The sequence below is a fragment of the Heterodontus francisci genome, chromosome 30 (assembly GCF_036365525.1).
Source record: "Heterodontus francisci isolate sHetFra1 chromosome 30, sHetFra1.hap1, whole genome shotgun sequence".
NCBI classification, from domain to species: domain Eukaryota; kingdom Metazoa; phylum Chordata; class Chondrichthyes; order Heterodontiformes; family Heterodontidae; genus Heterodontus; species Heterodontus francisci.
In genome coordinates, this window is record NC_090400.1 from 43,702,607 (window position 1) to 43,724,925 (window position 22,319).

A 22,319-nucleotide genomic window follows, 5' to 3' on the forward strand; every position below is an offset into this window, starting at 1 on the left:
AAAATCAGTAATACAAATTCACATTTGCCATTCTGCAGTACTACCCTATTGCCCTTTTTTAAGAAGTTGTTGACTTTTTCAGTTTTTTAATTGGATAGTTTTTTTGCATTTAATCTGATTTAATATCCGTGCTGGAGAACAGCATGTATTATTTCTTGTGGCACACAGTTCTGTCATTGGGAACACCCCAGGCCACACACCTTGAGTCAGATAGAAAGCAAGACTCCCACTTCTGCCGCAGTTGACATATTCCTCACCTGAAAGGCACTGCCGACTGTTGCAGGGTAATAATTTCTACAAAGGCCTTGTGGTTTCTGCTCCAGTGACCAATTGAGTGGTAACAAGTATCAAATTGTGGGTTGCCTTGTGCTTGTGACCTGTGCCCACTGGAAATTGAGTTGAAACAGCTGAAATTAATTTCATGTAGCATCCTTGCAGCCATTAACTGAATACATCAATATTTTAGTCTGGGCTAGAATTGAACAAAAGCCTTAAACACTGTTAAAGTTGGAGGGGTCACTGGGGACTAGACCAATTCACCATTTCCTAGTTCCGTTGTTGCTTCCTCATTTAAACAAATTTGAAGGTCCGTTCCAGCAGTTGGTGGATTAGGAGATGTGACATACATTTGTAATTTTATTTACGATATAAGACATTGATGAATACATCACACATACCATCTGACTGTTCTAAATTGTGTATAAAATGTTGTCATTGAACTTTGTTGCCATAATGTTAGCTAACATTTATGTTCTTTTGTCTTACTTCAGCAACTGCACTCCAGTGTGCGGACAGGGAATCTGGAGACGTGCCTCAGGCTGCTGTCCCTGGGAGCACAGGCCAATTTCTTTCACCCGGTAAAGTTCATTCTGGAATATGTTTTCCATAATTCAGAGCATTTCATTAATCTCTAATTAAGAAATGTACGGTAGGCCAGCCATCGCAGAAAACTATTCTGATGATTTTTCTCTTTCAGATGCTGACTAACCTGTTATAGATTTTTTGGTTTTGTTTCTATTTTAAGTTTTCCATCTCACCTCTCTGGTATCTTAATTTTAGGGGAGGGGAACAATAAAAATTTTAGCATTCTTTCATGTCAGCAAACTCGATTCTTATTTGCCAAATTGAAAATTGATCACAGATATCTTAGAATCAAAGAAAGTTTAAGGCACAGAAAGAGGCCTCTTAAGATTTTAAAATGTAATTTATGCAGATTATACACTGCCATTCTATGCCAGTTCAACTTAATTTATTTTTCAATAAAATCATTGTTAGTACACAGTATTTTAATCCTAGTCCAGCAGCACAGTCTTGGAGTTTAACTATGTTACAGTGTACAAAATCTACATGACCTGACAGCAGAAAAAACTATTTTGTCTGTAATAGTAATCTGAACAGAAATTTGCAAGCTCACTAGTGCCATTATATAATGAATTAAAAAAAATATATATGTTCAAGGCTGTCACATTAACTTGAGTCTTCGATCATAAATCAGTCGTGCTCTGCTCTCTTGGTTTAAGATATTGACCAAATCCTTTTAAGGCATTGTACTCTCCCAGCCATCTGTTTGTTCTCTGTCATGGGATTTGGTGTACAAACAATTGATTTGACTACATTTTTTGGACTTTCAAAATACTTCAAAATAACACTTATTTGTGTGCCAGTGTGAAATATATCCTGAAGCTGTGAATTGAGGGATTAAAATAATGTTATAAATTGCAATAAATGTTAATACCTTGGAATACATTCAAAGTGGACTATTCTGTATAATACATTCAAAATGGAGCATCATTTTTCAGCTTCCCTTTGTGTTTGGTTTACGAAGATGCAACATCTGAATTTAGATGGCATTTATAAATGCTTTACAGCACTGAAACCTCTTTAAAGTGTTTGCCATTGTAACACATGAAAACTGAGGTATTGATTGATCACTGTATAATGTACTGCCTCTCATTTCATCCCATTATTTTCCTCAATTTTCTTCAAAAAAAAAGCATGCATGCAATTCCTTGGGTTATTGCTATCTTTTTGTGTCAATGAAGATTGATGGGCTATTCTATCATTAGAGGGTATTACAGCCGAGCCTGATCCTGTCCTTGGCAGATGTCCATATAAAGAACCCGAGATCAGGATTCTAGATAGAGATGAAACAAAGCCATAGAATCAGAGACTGATACAGCACAGAAGGAAGCTATTCAACCCATTGTTCCTGTGTCACTTCTTTGAACGAGCTATTGAGCAATCCTTTTCCCCATAGCCCTACAAATATTTTCCTCTTTGAGAATTTATCCAAGTCCCTTTTGCAATTTACTATTCAATCTGCTTTTACTACCCTTTCAGGCATTGCATTCACCCACTGTTTCACCCTACTTCTTTCATGGAGACACTAAAGCCAGTTGCAGTGGCCCCCCCTACTTCTCTGGCTAAGACTGGTTCGCACAGCAGCCAAGATTGACTCTCCTACTTTCTTGGTTTGTATGACTTTGTGTCACATAATGCAGTGCATTTATCACTGAACCATTAGGAAATCATTTTTGTTTGTGTAGATATATTTTGGTGAGCCTTTGTGCTTATTGATATGACTGTCACTATTTGTGACAGCAAGCTGCTCCGACTCAGCCCCAACAATGCCCCTCAATTCAAATCTCAATAAAGTACTCCTTTCACCAGAGGCAGCATTTCCTCCTACACAGCAGCTATCCGTGTTACTTGTGGATGACATTGATAATTTAGCTTTTTTTCCTGCAAATTATTGTCCATTTTATTCTGGAGACTTAACCTCTAGGAGCAATATTAAGAATGTTCAAGCTCATTGGCACTGAACCCTTTGTGTAAAGTACTTTGACATATTACAATAAATATTTCATGGGAGGGTGGAGTGATAGCTGTTTGAACTGCCATGCCCATCCATGCTTTGCCCATGCATGCTTGTGAAATGCTGCTGCATTATAAATGGAGTTCTGTAAGAAAGCTGGTGCACTGGAGTACTTGTAACTTGGTGGTTTTATTGAATATTTTCAATTTTCCATTCATCAGGAAAAAGGTACCACACCCTTGCACGTGGCCGCTAAAGCAGGACAAATACACCAGGCTGAACTTCTGGTCGTCTATGGTGCAGATCCTGGAGCACCTGATGTTAATGGCAGAACTCCCATAGATTATGCCAGGTCAGTGAGAGAGGAAAGTCCCTCAGTCATTTTGTACATTTTTGTTTCATTTATATTACTGCTGCAAAGCATTGCACTCTTTATGGGGTTAGAGCCATTGTTATGTTAGCTGACTTAAAATGTGTGGAGAAGCAAGCAGTGGTTAGCACTGCAGCCTCACAGCTCCAGCGACCCGGGTTCAATTCTGGGTACTGCCTGTGTGGAGTTTGCAAGTTCTCCCTGTGTCTGCATGGGTTTTCTCCGGGTGCTCCGGTTTCCTCCCACAAGCCAAAAGACTTGCAGGTTGGTAGGTAAATTGGCCATTATAAATTGCCACTAGTATAGGTAGGTGGTAGGGAAATATAGGGACAGGTGGGGATGTTTGGTAGGAATATGGGATTAGTGTAGGATTAGTATAAATGGGTGGTTGATGGTCGGCACAGACTCGGTGGGCCGAAGGGCCTGTTTCAGTGCTGTATCTCTAAACTAAATACAGTGCTTGGCTTTACACCTGGATTGTCCATAAAAATCTATATCTGTTAAGGACATATACTGTTGTGTATATTTTGATATTTATGTTCTATTTAATACTTTTGCTATGGAAATAGTTTAGTAGAGTGAAAAGTTTACCATGAAAGATTGATGCAGGCTGCTTTTAGGAAATGTTGGTAGTTTAAATTCCCCAAAGTTTTTGCCCTTGGCACTTGCTCAAGAGAATGCACACTGATTTGATATGATAAAATTATGCATGTCAGCAATACAGGCTCATCTGCAGAGGTAGTTTTGTGTGATCTGAAAATGTTACTGGTTATAAAAGAGAAACTAATGCCATGGGCATCCAGTTAGTCATTCACAATTCATATAGCCATCAGTATTTTCAAAGAAGCTGATGTTCAATACAGCAGACTTCCAACATACATTGAAAAATAAAAGTGGCAGTAAATGAGAATCCATTTTGTGTAATCATTTTAAGTATTCCAGAGTGAGAGTCCAGTGTCCTGTCCAAAGGGATTTCATGTAAGTCATTTTAAAGACATGTTTTTGGAATTTTACAGCACAGAAAATAGGACATTTAGAAAAGCTTAACGCCATCAAACAGAGTCAACATGGTTTTGTGAAAGGGAAATCATGTTTGACAAATTTGCTAGAGTTCTTTGAGGGTATAACAAGCAGAGTTGATAAAGGGGAACCAGTAGATGTGTATTTGGATTTCCAGAAGGCATTCAGTAAGGTGCCACATAAAAGATTATTGCACAAGATAGGAGCTCATGGTATTGGGGCTAATTAAGTGTTGGCATGGATTGAGGATTGGTTAACTCACAGAAGACAGTCGGGATTAATGGGTCTTTTTCAGGTTGGAAAGACGTAACTAGTGGAGTGCCACAAGGATCAGTCCTAGGGCCTCAATTATTTACTATCTATATTAATGACTTGGAGGAGGGGGCACAGTGTAATATATCCAAATTTGCCGACGCTACAAAAATAGTTGAGAGGGTATGTTGTGATGAGGATGTAAGGAATCTGCAAGGGGATATAGATAGGTTGAATAAGACGGCAAAAACTTGGCAGATGGCGTTTAGTGTAGGAAAGTGTGAGGTCATGCACTTTGGTAGGAAGAATCAAAAGGCAGACTATTATTTAAATGGAGAGAGAGACTCCAAAAAAGTGCAGCACAGAGATATCAGGGTGTTCTTGTGCATGAAACACAAAAGGTTAGCATGCAAGTGCAGCAAGTAATTAAGAAAGCAAATGGAATTTTGGCCTTTATTGCTAGGGGGGTTGGAGTTTAAAAATAAGGAAGTCTTGTTACAACTGTACAGGGTGTTGGTGAGGCCGCACCTGGACTATTGTGTACAGTTTTAGCCCTCGTATTTAAGAAAGGATATACTGGTATTGGAGGCAGTTCAAAAGAGATTCACTAGACTGATGCCTGGGATGAAGGGGTTGACTTACCAAGAACAGCTGAACAGGTTAGGCCTTTATTCAAAGGAGTCTAGAAGAATGAGAGGTGATCTTTTGAAACATACAAGAATCTGAGGGGGCTTGACGGGGTAGATGTTGAGATGATTCCACTAGTGGGGGAATCTCGAACTGGATGACACTCATTTAAAACTCAGATGCGAAGGAATTTATTTTGAGGGTAGTGAATGTCTGGAATTCTCAACCCCACAGAGTTGTGGAGGCTAGATCACTAAATATTTACAGAGGAGGTAGATAGGTTTTTGAAATACCAGAGCATTGAGGGCTATGAGAAGCTGGCACAAAAGAAGGGTTGAGGTCTGGGGCAGATCAACCATGATCTTATTGAATGGCGGGGCAGGCTTGAGGAGCCGAATGGCCTACTCCTGCTCCTATTTCTTATGTTATTATGTAGAAACAGGTCATTCGACCTAACAGGCCTATGCCACTCTTCTTGCTCCATACGATCCTTCTCCCACCCTATTTCATCTAACCCAATCAGCGTAACCTATTCCTCTCTCCCTCATGTGCTTATCTGCCTTTCCAGTGAATGCGTAAATTTGTACGTTGATTTTGTTTTGTGATCATACAGCAACAGTAAAAAAAGAAATAGCACTAAGGCTATTGGGAGCCCCTGAGGGGTTAGGGGTGAAGGAGGAAAAAAGTTTTCATTAAGCAATATTTCAAAAAAGCTGACATAAAATCATGTTCTTACACCTTCTCTTAGGAGCAGTAAGGCATTAAATTGGGAAAAAATGTAAACCCGACTTCACAAAATTTTATTTTTTAAATAATCTAATATTTTTCCCACTTAGGACATCTGCAAACATGACCTCGCTGTGGTGCTCATTTTCAGAATGCTCTAGAATTCCAGAACGACACGAGTTCCAGACTCTGAACTGATGCAGCTCGATTGTTGAGTGGCATTAACATTCCACTATGAGAGTGCACTACCCTCCTAGCAGGCAATCCTTCTCATCCCTCAAAAATGTCTCAAAGGATTTCATGCTGAAAGGGCACAGCACTTCCACAATAAAATGCTATAGGGGGTTATACCATGAAAATGTGGTTGTGTAGTTCTACCGTCTGGATGAGAGCCAGTTTTAGATATCTAAACATAGTGAGTTGCTCTATATGGATCTCCAATTAAAAGCAGGGCTGGATCACTTATAGTGACCCCTTTTGATGATTAGGAGAATGCTGCACAGAGGCCAGCATTCTGAAACTGCAAAAGCATCTTGAACAGACCATGGGCTGAGGAGCACTCTGATCTCAGCGAGCCGCTAGCGCGGATGCGCCATCGCTGAGCCCCTGCAATATTTCATACGGGGGCTCGTTTAAATGGAGGGGCCGTAGGGGCCACCCCCGATAATGTAGAGGGGGCAGCCGCTCCATCCCAGGCAGCGCCGTCCAGCGCCACTACCATTTTTAAAGGACTGCACCCTTACCAGCAATTTTAGCTTTTAAAGGGACATGAAGGGAAAACTTTAAAATTTAAAACATTAACTGGTGGAAGCCCCTCTCCCACCCCCCCAATGACCATTACACGTATTTAAGACACGCAAAAAACTTTTCTTCCCATCACCAACTTTGCACCCCGAACTTTGCTACCTTTTCCCATCAACCCCTTCCCATCAACCCCTTCCCAACCTCCCCTTCCCAACCTCCCCTCAGCCAATACAAAGTGTTTTCCCCCTCTCCCGCCTTGATAATTTCGCTCCTCCCCACCAGTATCACACCTCGGAATTCTGAATGGAGTTCCGAAGGTGCACGAGTTCCGGCCAGCAGCCGGAATATTGGCGTAGGATGGCAGCCGGGACCAGGTAAGTTAATTTGCATCTGTTTAACTTAATTTTAATATTGAAAGCCCGGCCGCCGAGCGGCAGGGGGGCCGCCACCGGTAAAATGTGGCGGGGCCTTCTCGGCGTGGGGGGTCGTAGCGGGCCTTTCCCGGAAGAATTTTCTGGGCCCCCCTCCCGCCACAGCCCTTGACGTCTAGAGGGCTCAACAAAATTCAGTCCCATATGTCTCAACATATCTTTCACGTGAGGGTAGGAACCTAGTTTGCCTATCGGGCCACCACTGTATAAAGAAGGAAAAGTTGAAATGCACAACAGGTCTGTCAGCATCTGGAAAAAGATAGATTAACACTGCATGTTACATTTGAAATTAACCCATATTCATCTTTCAGATTCTGACTGACTATGCACTTCCAGCATTTTATTGTTTCAAATTTCCAGCGTTCATGGTGTTTTGTATTAAAGATAATTCGATTAGTGCTGTGACTATTCTCCTAATAACCTAAATGCAAACTTACTTTTTTTAATGTCTAAAATTAAAATTATAATTATGTTGTATGTATCTAAAGGACTGAATCTAGAGCTAAATGACCGCAAGGTTAGGCTAAATTCTTGTTCTGACCTGCATGTGGTTGAATTGTGATCTTTATTCTTTAACCTTGGTAGACAAGCAAATCACCATGAGCTCGCTGACAGGCTGGTGGAGTGTCAGTATGAACTTACAGATAGATTGGCATTTTACCTTTGTGGACGGCGGCCAGGTAAGTGATTTCTGCAAAAGCACCTCAAGTTTCTTTCTGTTTATACTATGAATATGGCCACTGGATACAAAATACATGTAGGGTACAAAAGACACCACTGCTTGTAATAATATAGGGGTTCAATTGCTTGCATCTAGTGAGGTGGCCAAAATCCCCCCTTTCCTCAATCTAAAAGTTACCAATGAATCTAATTTGTAAGCGTAAACTTTAAGTTGAAGCTTTTTAAAAAAATATATAATTGTCAATAGCACTAAGTGAGGAGGTAATTGTGCAGGTGTGCTCCTCTTGTTGGCCTATTTGTGAGGTGGTAATTTTGTAATTTCAGTAATATTCTTCATACTCCTGCAACATATACTGTACAGATGATTCTCAAGTACGCATATTAGTCAATGCACATTCTCAAGTTAATGCAATGTTCCAAATTTCAGACCACCTCAATGTTTAGGTGAGACTTCATCCCTGGTGCTATGCTGAAACTTCATATGGTTATCTGCTCCAGGATTAGCATCCAGGACTCAACATGTTGCTTTGTTTTTAATGCCAGTAACTTGCTGTAAATGTGTTTTTTACACCACTTTCAGAATCAAATAGGCATTTATTTTGAGTTAAGGGGCAAGGAGGAGAAGCTGCTTTATCCTAATGGCTATCAGAAATAGTTTGCAGTTTATTGAAGGAAAAAACAGAGCCGTAATGAGAGTAATTCAGATTTAAATTATTTATCTTGCCACCCATTCTCCAACAAATAGCAATGGTGGTCTTCAATGAAGTAAACCACCGTAACTGTTCAGTTCACTTGTCCTGACTCAGTATTTCCCTATGCAGGAGATTCCAAGCTAGCCAGAGCCATATTGCAATGCTGCAACATGACCAAAGGGTTTCATGGCTCGTAAGCAGTGTGGGTAAGAACTTCCCCAATCCTTAGAATTTTATTATAGTGTGCGATGTATATTCCTCAGTACTCATTTAATGGGATACTTACAAATTTCTCTTTATCCATTAAGTTCACATTTTGGAATTCAAATGTTCACGTTTGCTGAATTGTGCCAAAGACCTACTCTTCTTCTGCCCTTTGTAACATTGTGTCTTTTATTTTCTGTTATTGTCGCTAAGCTATGTGGATGTGACTAATAAGTGAGATGCAGGTAATAGAAATGAAACCGCTTCATGCAAAAGACTTTTTTCGCACTATTACTAGTTCTGTTCATTGTGGTACTATGGACTATTACCCATATCAGGGCTTAACATCAATTTCTTTCCAGTGCTAAAGTAATAAAATCGGATAATATATAATAAAAAATCAGGAGACATGGAGAGGACAGGGTGATGCAGTGGATTAGCCCACACTACTTCAATCTTTTGGAGCTACATTTAATTTATTCCAGACTCTTGAAATTAATTTCTGCTGGTTGTAGAAAGTACTAAATTTTGGCAGACTCATGGAGATTGAGCCAGAATACCAATCTGTGTTTATAAATCAGTACTAAATTAATTGGCCTAACTTGGAGAGGCTATGGGATGCAAAATTTGTCTAACACCTCATAATAGGAAATCAGAGCCATTTCAGGACACAGTTGCAGGGATACTCTGAATAGCTCATATCCTGACCCTTCAAAGCCTCTTCACTGTCTACAAGGATCATTAAAAGCATGATGGAAGACTTGTCAGTCACCTGGATCTTGTCGCTACAGCAACACTCTAGAAGCTCGACACCATCCTGGACTAATCAGTCAACTTCATTGATGCACCTGCTATGTGACTTGAGATTTCCTCCCACTGCCACGTTATTGGTAGACTGTGGCTGGAGCACGTACTATCTGCAAGAGGCACTACAGCCACCTGCCAAGGTTACTTCGACAGCAACACTCAACCCCACAACATCTACCACCAAGAAAGACAAAAGGGGCAATATCGTGGGAGTTTCATTACTTCTATATTACCCTTAAAGTTCAAGTTTAGACTTGTACTTCTGATCCTTCATTGGTGTTGGGTCAATATCCTGGAATTCTCTACCTTACGCCATGTGGGGGCACCATTAGCACAACACTGCAGTGGTTCAAGGAGAGAACCTACCAACACCACCTCATGGCAACTAAAAATGCACGTTGGATGCAGATTTGCCTGCGTTGTCCACATCTATTTCAGAACAATTTTTTAAAAATATCAAACTTGGATCATTTGCCTTCTGTTTACATTAGCCACATTTACTGCAGTAACCATATTTGGTGGAACTTAATTACAACCACTTGGACCATTCCTCACATTGTGATAAAATGGGAATGTTTATAAAGTGGGAAGCAATGATAGTAACACAAATCAAGCTGGTCTGGTGCACAGCAACCTTCATTTGTATAAATTTGCATAATATGTTGAAGATATTGCAAAATGTTGCATTTTTAAGTCAATACTGTAGAACACCTAAAAAGAATGTACTGCAGCTGCAAAGTCCTATTTAATATCTAATGTAATATTCCCAAAACATATATACCTTCAAAAGCATCGGGAAATGCTGTTTGCTTTCCACTGAGTCTGGAGCCTGGAATATTCCTCTACGGATTGTTCACTCGAGTTAAGAGCCACGCAATCTCTCTTCTGATATCGGCCATGCCCCTTTGTGGTTTATTAACACTGCACTGATGTTTTTATTCTCCTTTTTCCACAGATCACAAAAATGGGCATTATGTCATTCCCCAAATGGCTGACAGGTGAGACTCCATCTTGCTTCACATCAAAGCTGAGGGATTAATCAGCTAATTAACCGGTATATATATGTTCACTTTAACTGATGCAGATTTGCTCCCTTTCTGTTTGAAAAGGTTCTTTTTCCATTTCTCTAATTTGTACTTCAATTACAGTGATCCTGTTTCAGAACCTCACAATATAAAAATCTGTTCCAATTTTTAATTTCAACTTTACTTTCAACTTTATATTCATTCTAGCCCTGAAAATGGGATTCTCAAATTAAAGTTGCTCTTTGTGCAGTAATCTCGGTGTAGAATTGCAACAGCTTCAAAACTTTGATTGTCTGTATTGGTTTATTGAGAGTCTGCAGAACCACATGGTTGCTGGTAAATACAATAATCACTTTCTAGTAAGTGCTGAGAAGTTTGAGAATTAGTCCTCTTGATTTTGGCATGATGCTCACATCTTTTTTTTCAGTAATGTCACATATATGTATTGTATTCTGAGGTTAGTTGTGGTAATAGAAGTTTTTTTTTTTGTTTCCTGCATTTTACAAATTTTAGTTGATGACCAGATTTGAAACTTATTACTTACCATGCTGATATATAAATAAAAGGATGTCTAATACATAGAATTAAATCTCCAATGTTGTTTTGTAAGTGAACACCTTGATAGCTTTGACTGTTTTTAAGATTGACTTAATTGATGTTCTCTATTCCATTTCTTATCTTATTGGCTTGTCAGTACAATAAATTATAGCAGTAACATGTTTTAAATTTTTGTGTATTATATATTGGGTACAATTATAAGCTCAAGCTAATTTATGATGTACACTGTCAACCTAGTATATAGAGTGTATTTTTGTGTAAATAAAAGGCAATATTTCAGTGATTGCATTGTTTACAACTGTGAAAGTACCTAGTTGAGCTTTGTTCTTCCAACTGTACTTTAGGCTTTAAGGAATTTGCCTCATCAGTGACAGACAAAATATAAACAGGCATTTATTCCACATACAACTTCTCATCTCCAGTTAGCATTCATTCTGGATCATCTGTATACATTTGTAGTGAGGTATCCCTTTTCATAATACCAAATGGTTCCCCATTCACTGCCATTCTGACTTTTGTATTCTCCACACACTCATTCTGTGTGCTACACTAACTTCCATTCTTATTGCTTTGGTCCTCTTTCACCCCTGTAAACACTTAGATGTGCAATTTTTAGTTGCGTAACTATACAATAACCTTTCTAATTTGCCAGTGACCCTCTTTACAATGTAAGGCAATTTATTCACTTCACACAAGTGTTCAGATGGTTCTTCAGATGTCTTTGTGCTTTTTTAGTGCATTCAAATTATGCATATTTGCTAGAACACTGGAAGGAGATGACTTTTCTGTAACTGCATAATGTTATCTCCTGCAAAGTGGGACTGGAGATGTGTTAGACAACTTCAGTTCACAAATACAACAGCAAAGTACTGCGGATGCTTGAAATCTGAAACAAAGCAGAAAATGCTGGAAATACTCAGCAGGAGTCTTCTCTCCCACCACCCCTGCCCCTCCCAAACACAGATGCTTTTACCCGTCTCCCGTGTTCTTCCTCCACCTGGACACCTCCCTCTGACCTTTCACTTTCTTTAGAGCTTTTCATTGAGAATTGCCAGCATAACATCAGCCGTCTCGATTTCTCTGCTCCCCTCGCTCGCTCTAACCTGTGTCCCTCTGAACTTGCTGCAATACATTCCCTTAGATCCAGCTCTAACATTGTCATCAAACCTGCTGACAAGCATGGTACTGTTGTCCGGCACATCAACTTCTGCCTTGCAGAGGCTGGATGCCAACTGTCCGACACTTCCTCCTATCTCCCCCAGACCGTGCCCCCACCAACGAACTTCACGCCATTGTGTCCAGGACTGTTACTGACCTCATCTCCTCTGGAGATCTTCCTTCCACGACCTCCAACCTCATAGTCTCCCAATCCAAACAGCCCGCTTCTACCTCCATCCCAAGATCCACAAATAGGACTGCCTTGGTAGACTTATTATTTCAGACAGTTCCTGGTCCACTGAACTTATTTCTTCCTATCTCAACTCTTATTTTACTTCTCCCCTCGTCCAGTCACTTCCCACTCCATCACCTTAACAGTTTCCAATTTCCTCTCCTTAACCGTCTCATCTTCACCATGGACGTCCAATCCCTCTACACCTCCATCCTCCACCAGGATGATCTTAGGGCTCTCTGCATCTTCCTTGACTAGAGTCCCAACCTGTCTCCATCCACCACTATTTTCCTCCGCCCAGCTGAACTTGTTTTCTCATTGAACAACTTCCCCTTTAACTCCACTCACTTCTTCCAAACAAAAGGTGTTGTTATGGGATATATTGGACATTCCTTGTTCCAATCCTACTCGGGGCCCCCTCCCTCACCTCTTTTTCCGGTACATTGATAACAGTATCAGTGCCTTTTCCTCCTCTTGCACTGAACTGGAAAATTTCAACAACTTGGCTTCTGATTTCCTTCCCTTCTATCACATGGTTCATCTCTGACTCTTCCCTTCTTTGACTTCTCTGTCTCCAGTTCTGAGGACAGGCTATCAATGAATTATTGTTTCAGACAGTTGCTAGCCCATTGACTCCCATAGCTACCTCGACTACACTTCCTCTCACCACACTTCCTGTAAGGACTCCATTCCATTCTCCACGTTTCTCCATCTCCGTCGTAACTGTTATGATGTAACCTTCCATACTAGTGCCTCTGATATGTCTTGCTTTTTCTTCAGTTGAGGATTTCCTAACCACTGTGGTTGACGGGCCTCAACCAGGTCATCCCATTTCCAGCACTTATGTTCGCACCTCTTCCACTCCCTCCCAGACCCATGATACGGTCTCCCTTGTCCTCACCTTCTACCCTACCAGCTTCCATATTCAATGGATCATCCTCTGCCATTTCTGCCACCTCCAACGTGATGCCACCACCAAATGCATCTTCCCTTCTCCTTTCAACATTCTGAAGGGACCATTCCCTCCGTGACACCCTGGTTCACTCCTCAATCATCCTCAACATCCTGTCCCCTTCCCATGGCATCTTTCCATGCAAGCGCAGGAGATGCAATAACTACATTTTTTACCATCTCTCTCCTCACTGTCCAAGGCCCAAACATTTATTCAAGGTGAAATGATTTGTGTGTACTACTATCAATCTAGTATACTGTATTCACTGCCCACATAATGCCTTCTGCTCTACATTGGGGAGGCCAAACGCAGGTTCGGTGACCGCTTTGTGGAACACCTCCGTTCAATCCACAAGCTTGATTCCGAGCTCTGGTTGCCTGTCATTTTTATTCTCCACCTTGCTCTCATGCTGACCCCTCTGTTTTTGGCCTCCTGCAGTGTTTCAGTAAAGCTCAATGTAAATTTGAGGAACGTCACCTCATCTTTTGCTTAGGCACCTTACAGCCTTCTGGACTCAACACTGAGTTCACTAATTTCAGATTGTAACCTCTGTCCTATTTTGTTTCCTTTTTCTTTGCAGGTTTTAGTTTTAACTCCTTTTTCTCTTGTTTTGGCTTTTGGGCAGAGCTGTTCTTTCTTGCATTTACACCTCCTTTAGACACACCTCGTGTTTCTTTACTTTTGCCCTTACCACTCTCTTTGACCTTGCACTACCAAGCCTTTTGTCATTTAATCTCTCCTACCTTTCACCCTATCACAGATCTTCCCTTTTTGTTCTTTTTCCCACCCTCTCCCCTTTCATTGCTTAAAACCTATTACATTTCTAAATTTTCCCAATTCTGATGGAGTCACCGACCTGAAACGTTAACTGTGTTTCTCTCTCCGCAGATGTTGCCTGACCTGCTGAGTATTTCCAGCATTTTCTGTTTTTATTCTCCGTTCACAACCTTGTTTGAACTCTTACATGGCCTTGCATCGTATTTACAGCACAGTAATAGGTCATTTGGCCCAACAGATCCAAGCTGCTTATGCGCCGCAGGAGCCTCCTCCAACCATTCTTCATCTAACTTCATTAACGTAATCTCTCTCTTCCTTTTTCCCTCATGTATTTATCTACCTTCCCCTTAAATGCATTTATGCTAACCTCAACTACTCCTTATAGTAGCAAATTCCACATTCTAACCATTCTCTGGGTAAAGAAGTTTCTCCTGAATTCCCTATTGGATTTATTAGCGACCATCTTATATTTATAATCCCTAGTTCTAGCCTCCACCACAAGTTGAAACATCTCTGTCTAGCCTATCAAACTCTTCCATAATCTTCTGTCAGATTACGTCTCAGTCTTTTTTTTTTTAGAGAAAAGAGCCCCAGCCTGTTCAATCTTTCCTAATAGTTATAACCTCTTGGTTCTGTTATCATTCTGGTAATATATTTTTGCATGTTCTCCAGTGCCTCTCCATCCTTTTAAAATATGGAGCCAGAACTGGTCACAGTAGTCCAAGTGTGGTTACCCAAGGTACTATACAGGTTGAACATAACTTCTTTGTTCTTCAATTCTGTTCCTAATACTTGGTTTACTTTTTTAATGACCTTATTCACCAGCATTTCTACTTTGTGATTTATGTTTCTTACTTTGAATATGTTAAATATTTTATGTGTTGAGAGCTTGGTGGCTTCGACTGGCTACTTCTTGCATTCAACATTTTTGAGGGCAAGTTCCATGTTGTTTGGATTGGGAAGTACTAGTAGCCTTTCCCAGGAGGGAATGCATTTATCCTAAACTGTTGTCCCTGCCCAGTAGTTGGCTGAAAAACTGGATTGCCAAGGGCCTGGAAGAGATCGTCTGCTGATCAGACAGGGTTTAAAGTCTGTTGTGGAGAGGCACAAAACACTAGAGTAAAATTAATTAAAAATATGGTCGAAAGTACTGAATACAGATTGTCTTACTCAAATCTGAGCCACTGTCTCTTCTGCAGAATTTACAGGCAAACAAAAGACTTCATTAACTCTTTGCTGTCTACAGTCATGATGGCTGGAGTCCAAAGGGATGGGCACTTGGATCTTTTTAAAACACATCCCAACAACTTGTAAGGGGTGTCCGAACTAGAAATTATAGTGATTAAATTTGGAACAATGTAACCTCTGACTCTCCTGTCCTCAATTACTGTAGCCCAGGTTCAACAGTACTTGAGTTTTTCAATGCCACTTATGATATCTGTAATCCAGTAAACCTGCCTCTGGCAGCATCTACTATTATGTTCTTAGCATTTTATCACTTTCTTGTTTTTGGACTGTTTAGTAGATTCTCTGCAATTGTATCTTTAGGGAAAGCTAGAACATTTCCTTTCATCCCGTTTGTTCCCATGTGACTGGTATTCACTGGCTTTGCTTTCCCTGTCAAAGTGGTGTACTGTAAAGTTCTCTGGAGTAACCGGGGAAAAAAAGTGTTTAAAATAACAGGCTATGTTAAGAATAAGTCTCCTTTTAAAGACACATTTAAAATAGCCAAATTAAATTCTGATTCATTTATATTTTGAAGATGTTGTAATTATCTATTATATCTATCTAATTAGGTATATGTTGCATGTGTTTCATTACTATTTGTGATGGGCCATTTTTAATGTTATAGGTGTCACACTAAGTGGTACAATAGCTGCTATTTTATAGTGAGAGTGCATCATCCTATGATTTGTGCAGTTTGGTCACCTAGTTCTCAGATTGCTCAAGATGCTTTCTGAAATTGTTTTTCAACTGCATTGTTACCTAATTGAAATTCCTAACATCCAAATTGAGGATTTAAATACAATTTTTAAAATAAGTTATCCTTTGTATTACCTGTTTGTCTTTTAATATCCTCATTAAAGATTTTACTTGAAGGTTTCAGCCTTTCCCAAAATAAATCTGGGTGAGTACTTGGTATTTTTGCTAAAAGCTTGGATTCTAGCCGAAATGGATTGTGCAGTCTGAACATGTGCATGTACCTAATTTCTCAGGATGCAGCAATATTGTATAGTCTCCTGTAATGATGGAATGTTCAGCTTCTAGCCAGTTTTGCTAGTTGCTTTTCAAACAATTTTGAAGAAGCCAAATTAATGAGGTACAATTTATGTTGAGTGAGATAGCGGTATACTACACATTTAATAATTCATTAGAAAAAGGTGCAGTGCCAGAGGACTGGTGGATAGCTAAAATAATTTCAGTGTATAAGAAGGGGGAAGAGAATATGACCAAGTAATTATAGATCAGTCAGCTTAACATCGGTGGTAGGAAAAATAATGGAATCCCTACTAGAGAATAGAAGAACATCTAGAAAAGAAAAATACAGTAATGAATCGTCAACATGGATTTCAAAAGGGAAAATCTTGATTGAGCAACCTTCTTGAATTTTTTGAGGAGATAGCGTAGACAATGGTAATGCAGTAGATGTAATCTTTCTGGATTTTCAAAAGGCCTTCGATGAGGTGCCCCATAATAGACTAATGAATAAGGTCAGAGAATGCAGAGTCAGGGGACAAGTGGCAGAATGGATTGCTAGCTGGCTTCAAGACAGAAAGCAGAGAGTGGGAGTAAAGGGAAGTTATTCAGAGTGGCAGAAGGTTGAAAGTGTTCCATAAGGATCAGTGATGGAACTACTGTTGTTCACAATTTACATTAATGATTTGGACTTTGGAATCAAGAACACAATTTCAAAATTTGCGAATAACACCAAATTTTGGGGCGGGGTGAATTGTCAGTATTGAGGAAGATTGCAACAAATTACAAGAGGACATTAATAAACTTACAGAATGGACAAGTAGTTGGCAAATGAAGTTCCACGCAGATAAGTGTGCGGTAGTACATTTTGGTAGGAAGAATAGGGAGGTCACTTACTACTTGAAAGGTGGTTGGGGTAGAGCAACAAAGGGATCTCTGAGCACAAATACACCAGTCACTAAGCGTTGTGCCACAGCTTAGCAAAGCCATGAAAGAAGAAAACCAAGCGCTAAGGTTTATTTCTAATGGGATGGAATTGAAAAGTAGTGAAGTTATGCTAAACCTGTATTGAACCTTGGTTAGACCAAACTTAACTGCGTGCAGTGTTTGTTGCCATGTTATAAAAAGATAGAGGCAGTGGAGAGGGTGCAGAGAAGATCTATAAGGTAGATACCAGAAATGCTGTATCAAGAAAGGATGAACAGGTGGGTCTCTTTTCTCTTGAAAAAAGATTGCAGGGTGACCTAATAGAAGTCTTTAAAATTATGAAAGGTTTTGATAAAGTGGGTACCAAATGTTTCCACTTGTGGGAAAGAGTATAACTAGAGGCCATCAATATAGGATAGTCACTAAGAAGTCCAATAGGGAATTCAGAAGAAAATTCTTTACCCAAGGAGCGGTGAGAATGTGGAACCTGCTACCAGAGGGAGTGGTTGAAGTGAATAGTATAGATGCATTTAAGGGGAAGCTAGACAAGCATATGAGGGAGAAGGGGCTAGAGGGTTAAGATGGTAGATTTAGATGAGGAAAGATGGGAGGAAGCTCGAGTGGAGCATGAGCCCTGGCATAGACTGGCTGAACCAAATGGCCTGTTTCTGTGCCACATATACTATGTAATCCTATCCTATGTAGTTTTTAAAAAAAACACTCGACAGGCTATATGTGCAAGCAAGAACTTTGAAACCAGTTATTTCCACCTAACTATTTTATTTGCTATTTGGAAAAGTCGGTGTTAATCTCCCTGCCTTTCTGTCTCATCAGTGTTAGATTCTCTGTCTTAGAAGCAGGAATTGACTTACCTCATCTAATTTTGTTTTGAAAAATTGAATTTTAATGGTACATAAAAGCCTCTTTGAGGGCAAAAAAGGGGAGAAGAGGAGGAGGAAATTTCTCCAGTTTAGTGTAGTGGTTAAATAGGTATCGTTAGAGGTTAAATGTAATAAAATTAGTTTAATCTAAAATGTGCTAAATTATGGAGTAAGGTTTGAGCATTATTCCATATGTAATAGATCTGTGTGTATATAAATATAGCTAATATATATATTAAAAACCTCTCAACAGACCTAAGGTATTGCCATAATAGCAAAATATTGCAGATGCTGGAACTCTGAAATGAAAACAGCTAGTGCCGGAAGTACTTAGCAGGTCTGGCAGCATCTGTGGAGAGAGAAATCCATTTCATTTCTGTTCTCCAAGGTATCCTATCCTATTGCAAGTCTGGGTGGTGCTACGAAGATAAAATTACATGACAGAACCACCAAGGAAATATGTAGAAACTTGCATTTGAAGCCAGCATGTTGAAGTTTCATGGGGAAGACACATGGGGGGGGGGGGAAGAAAAGGCTGTTTGAATTGGAAAGGAGTTCATGAATCCAGTCGTATGGGAATGATGCAGCCAAATGCGTCAGTGAAAAGGATGACACTGCTAACCCCACATCGGAATGGGGAATTGAAATAGCAGAACTGAAGAGAACAAATTTCAAGGTTCAGCAAAAGGTAAGTAATAAAGGTCACTACTTGAAGCCAAGAATGAACGAAGAGTGAGGGCCCAAAAACTAAGGCAAAACTAACACCGAAGCAGTTCACATAGGTGCTGGCGTGCGGTTGAAGCTGGTTGAAAATATAACTAAGAAATCCCCACTGCCTTTCCAACACGCTATTGGGAGACAAGTAAAATATTCCTCTTCCCATTTCTGTTTTGGAGGCCGGGACTGTCATCACTTCTCCTTCCCCCGCCATCTGAAGCAGATGAACCCATGTCCATTCCTTCCCTCTTGCCATTTCATCTCCTTCTGGCCCATCCTCCTCTACTATCCCCTCTTTTTCTCCTCTCTCCCTCTCATCTCCCGAGTGGTGCCTTTGGTTCTTGACTTACTGTGTGAGATCAACTATTCTATCCATTAAAAATGTGAATGGTTGCAACATTTTATTCCCATTGAGCATTGAACTTGTTTTTTGGACAGTGCCTCTTTTCTCTCTTTTCCACACCCCCCGCCCCCCCCCCCCCCCACCCCTCCTTTTTTCCACACTTCCATCCCATCCTTCTCACCACTTCTTTCCTCCTCCCTTCCACCCCTTTGTCCTCTTACTCCTCATTCTCCTCCCTCTCATCTCACCCACCACCACCTTCCTCTGCCAAAACTACTTTTGTTTTCTTCCCCAGCATGCATGCTTTCTCTCCAGGCACTCAATAGGATGCGTCATCGAATTATAAGCCATGCCGCCTTTCTGGGCAAAAGAAACTGATTCAAGATCAGTTTAAAAAGTTCTCTTACTAAAACTACCAAAATAAAATTCTCTTTTATTTTGAAAGGGTCGAAGTGGATTGCTCTTTGAGACTTCACGTGAGCATGATGGATTGAATAGCCTCCTTATGTGCTATAAAATTCGATCATTCCAAAGAAGTATGATCCAGAGAGTTGACTGAAATGAAAACTCGCCCTCAGCTAATCTGTTATTGAAGCATGTTAGCAAAAAATAATGGGCAGTTTGGAGCAGATTCTAAAGCACAAAACTGCAGATGTTGGAAATCCAAAACACAAACATTTCTAGTATTTACTGTTTTGGAGGCTGACCTGCTTGAAGGAAAATCTTAACTGTTCTGCCATCTCATGGCCACATGCAGTACAAGCATGGAATGAGCAACTGATATATGTTCAGGTCGTGGAAGTATACACCTACCTGATTACCCATTTTTAGCTATTCATTTAACATGATTCTTCACTGCCTTCTGAAAATTCTAATGAATCACTTATTTTGCGGTTAATGCATTAAAACTGCCTTCACAATATGCATTATGCTATTGGATTCACTTTGTTTACTTAAAACTATACATTTCTGCACACCCACAAGGTGAAATATAGACTTACATTAAATTAACGAGGGCAGTAACTTTTGTGAATGACAGCACAACACACTTTAGATTCTCCATTTCTTGAAGCCATTTAAAAATCCGGTGAAATTAGTGAAACCAGTAAAATGGCTTTATTGATCCTTTGAGCTCAATTTCATTTGTAACCTTATGGGTTAATAATTCTAGAAAAGTAAACTTTACATAAAATCAAAACCATAATTTTAATCTATTGCCACAATAAGTCACTAGAGAAACAGGATGTTTGTAGCTGCAAATACCATTTGATTGCTTGAGAGAAAAGGGCCATGGATTTTTCCATTCCTGCATTCCAGCCTGTGAATTTGTGCCCACTCACTTGCTGGGCAGAAAATCATGGGCTGGCAAGGACAGAGTGTAAATCAGCCAATGTGTAATCATAAATGCATCATTCACAGGATTTTGGAAAACATTGCTGACCTACAAACCAGCATTGGATGCTTTTAGCATGTTTTGAACTGCTCTAATTGTATTTAGAAAACGAGATATCGATTGTTCACAAACTTTAATTTGAGTATTGTATCAAAAAACTTCTGCCTTGAAATTATGCCATGGAGCACTGTGCTTTGTACACTTTGGGCTTCCTCCTGTACATCGCCTCTCCCTGCTTGCCTTTTCTCAACTAATTGCAGAGCCTTCAGATATGTTCGTGCCACTCCTTGAAACTCCCTCTCTCAACCCATCTATCCACTTCTCTATCCTGTCTTTTTTAAAGCTTCCTTAAACCCATCTTTTCACATGGTCTTTGGTCACCTCTCAACTTCCTTGTCATGGATCTGTGCTATTTGTTGTTTATCTGCAATGTGCCTTCGAGCATTTTGTACATTAACGATGCTGTATAAATGCAAGCTGTTCCTATTTTAGCAGAGGTGTTGGCCCTTCCATTTTAAGTGAGTAATGCTTCCACTAAAATAGTGGAGAATGGAATTTTAGACGCATGCATTAAGTATTTGTAAACTAGTATCCCACAAAATAATTTCAGGTGATTAAAATCCAATCCTGATTACAGTTGCTTTTATTCTCTGAAAATAAGACTCGATCTGTGAAGTGCTCTGCTGCATTCTTTAAATGTGCCATGTTTTAACAGAAGTAAAGCTGTATCTTTGAGTATATGTTGCCTGTATGTGGTCTGGAATATGTGTGCTGGGCAGCTGAAATTTCCCCAATGTCATAAGAGTAACCTGTGTTTGAGACTCTATGTAAAGAGCAAGTGATTTTTGAATTCCTTAGATTTCTTAATGAAGCAATATCTTCATGGGAACTAAATGTTTGCCACTTTCATTTTGTTGGAGTCTGGAGAAGACACAAGAATGCTTTATGTAATTACATATCTTGACATTCATTTCATTTGTGTTTAATGTGCACTGAATAATGGACCATATTTTGCTCTTAAAATGAATTAGGCTAATGGTGCTTGCTGTTGTTTTATGTGCAAATGGCACAGCAGTTTCGGGTGAGGGGCAGATGTGTTGTTGAACTTGTATCCAAAAGTTGCTGTCTGAATTGCACTACTTTGACGTTGGCTTTGTGAAGACTGGGCATGTCTGCCTCACCATTGAAATGCATCGAACAGCATGAAGTTGGTGTATTTGCAAGGTTGATGAGAACTAAAATTGCCGCAGAAAGTTACGTCTTGTCATTTCGGGTCTAAGGACACTTTTAATGACTTAGGTGTTAATTACTACCACTCAAGCTCTTCATTAAAACTTGTTACCAGTGTGGAGTCTCATTCCTTCAGGTCATAATTGTCAGAGATTTTAAAAATGTCAGATTTAAAATGCTTTTAAAATTTCCTTTCTGGTCCTGCCCTTTCTTTCTGTACCTGATTTGACATTGAATTCACCAACTCTATTTACACTTCCTTTTCAGTCTTTGCGCTGTTACTTCATAATCCTTCAATCTGTTTGGTTAAGGAGTACCCAATTACTTGTCCTATTCACTCAGGTCCCAGGTGCCCTGTTTACCTCACTGTGACGTAATCAGCTCACGCTCTCAGCAAGTTACTGCACAAAAAATTCAAAAAAACCTAAATGTGCAAGTCTAACAGTAGGCATCGCTACAGCAAAATCAGGGACAATCTTTGAAATGATTTTTTGTGGATGTGGTACCCTGTTTTAGAAGTCCAATTTACACAAATTAATTTATGAGTGAGTCTTTTTCTAT

The 22,319-nt window shown here is 39.9% G+C and overlaps 1 protein-coding gene across 6 annotated transcripts in view; it reads left to right on the top strand.

Moving 5' to 3' along the window:
* The window catches only part of git1 (G protein-coupled receptor kinase interacting ArfGAP 1), a 216,182-nt gene that overhangs the window by 111,541 nt on the left and 82,322 nt on the right, over nt 1–22,319 (top strand). For all 6 annotated transcript variants that reach the window (XM_068010450.1, XM_068010453.1, XM_068010455.1 and 3 more), the window contains 4 exons: nt 771–857; nt 3,037–3,167; nt 7,571–7,665; nt 10,325–10,367. In XM_068010450.1, coding sequence (XP_067866551.1) covers nt 771–857; nt 3,037–3,167; nt 7,571–7,665; nt 10,325–10,367 — 356 coding nt within the window. The remainder of the gene's footprint in view (nt 1–770; nt 858–3,036; nt 3,168–7,570; nt 7,666–10,324; nt 10,368–22,319) is intronic.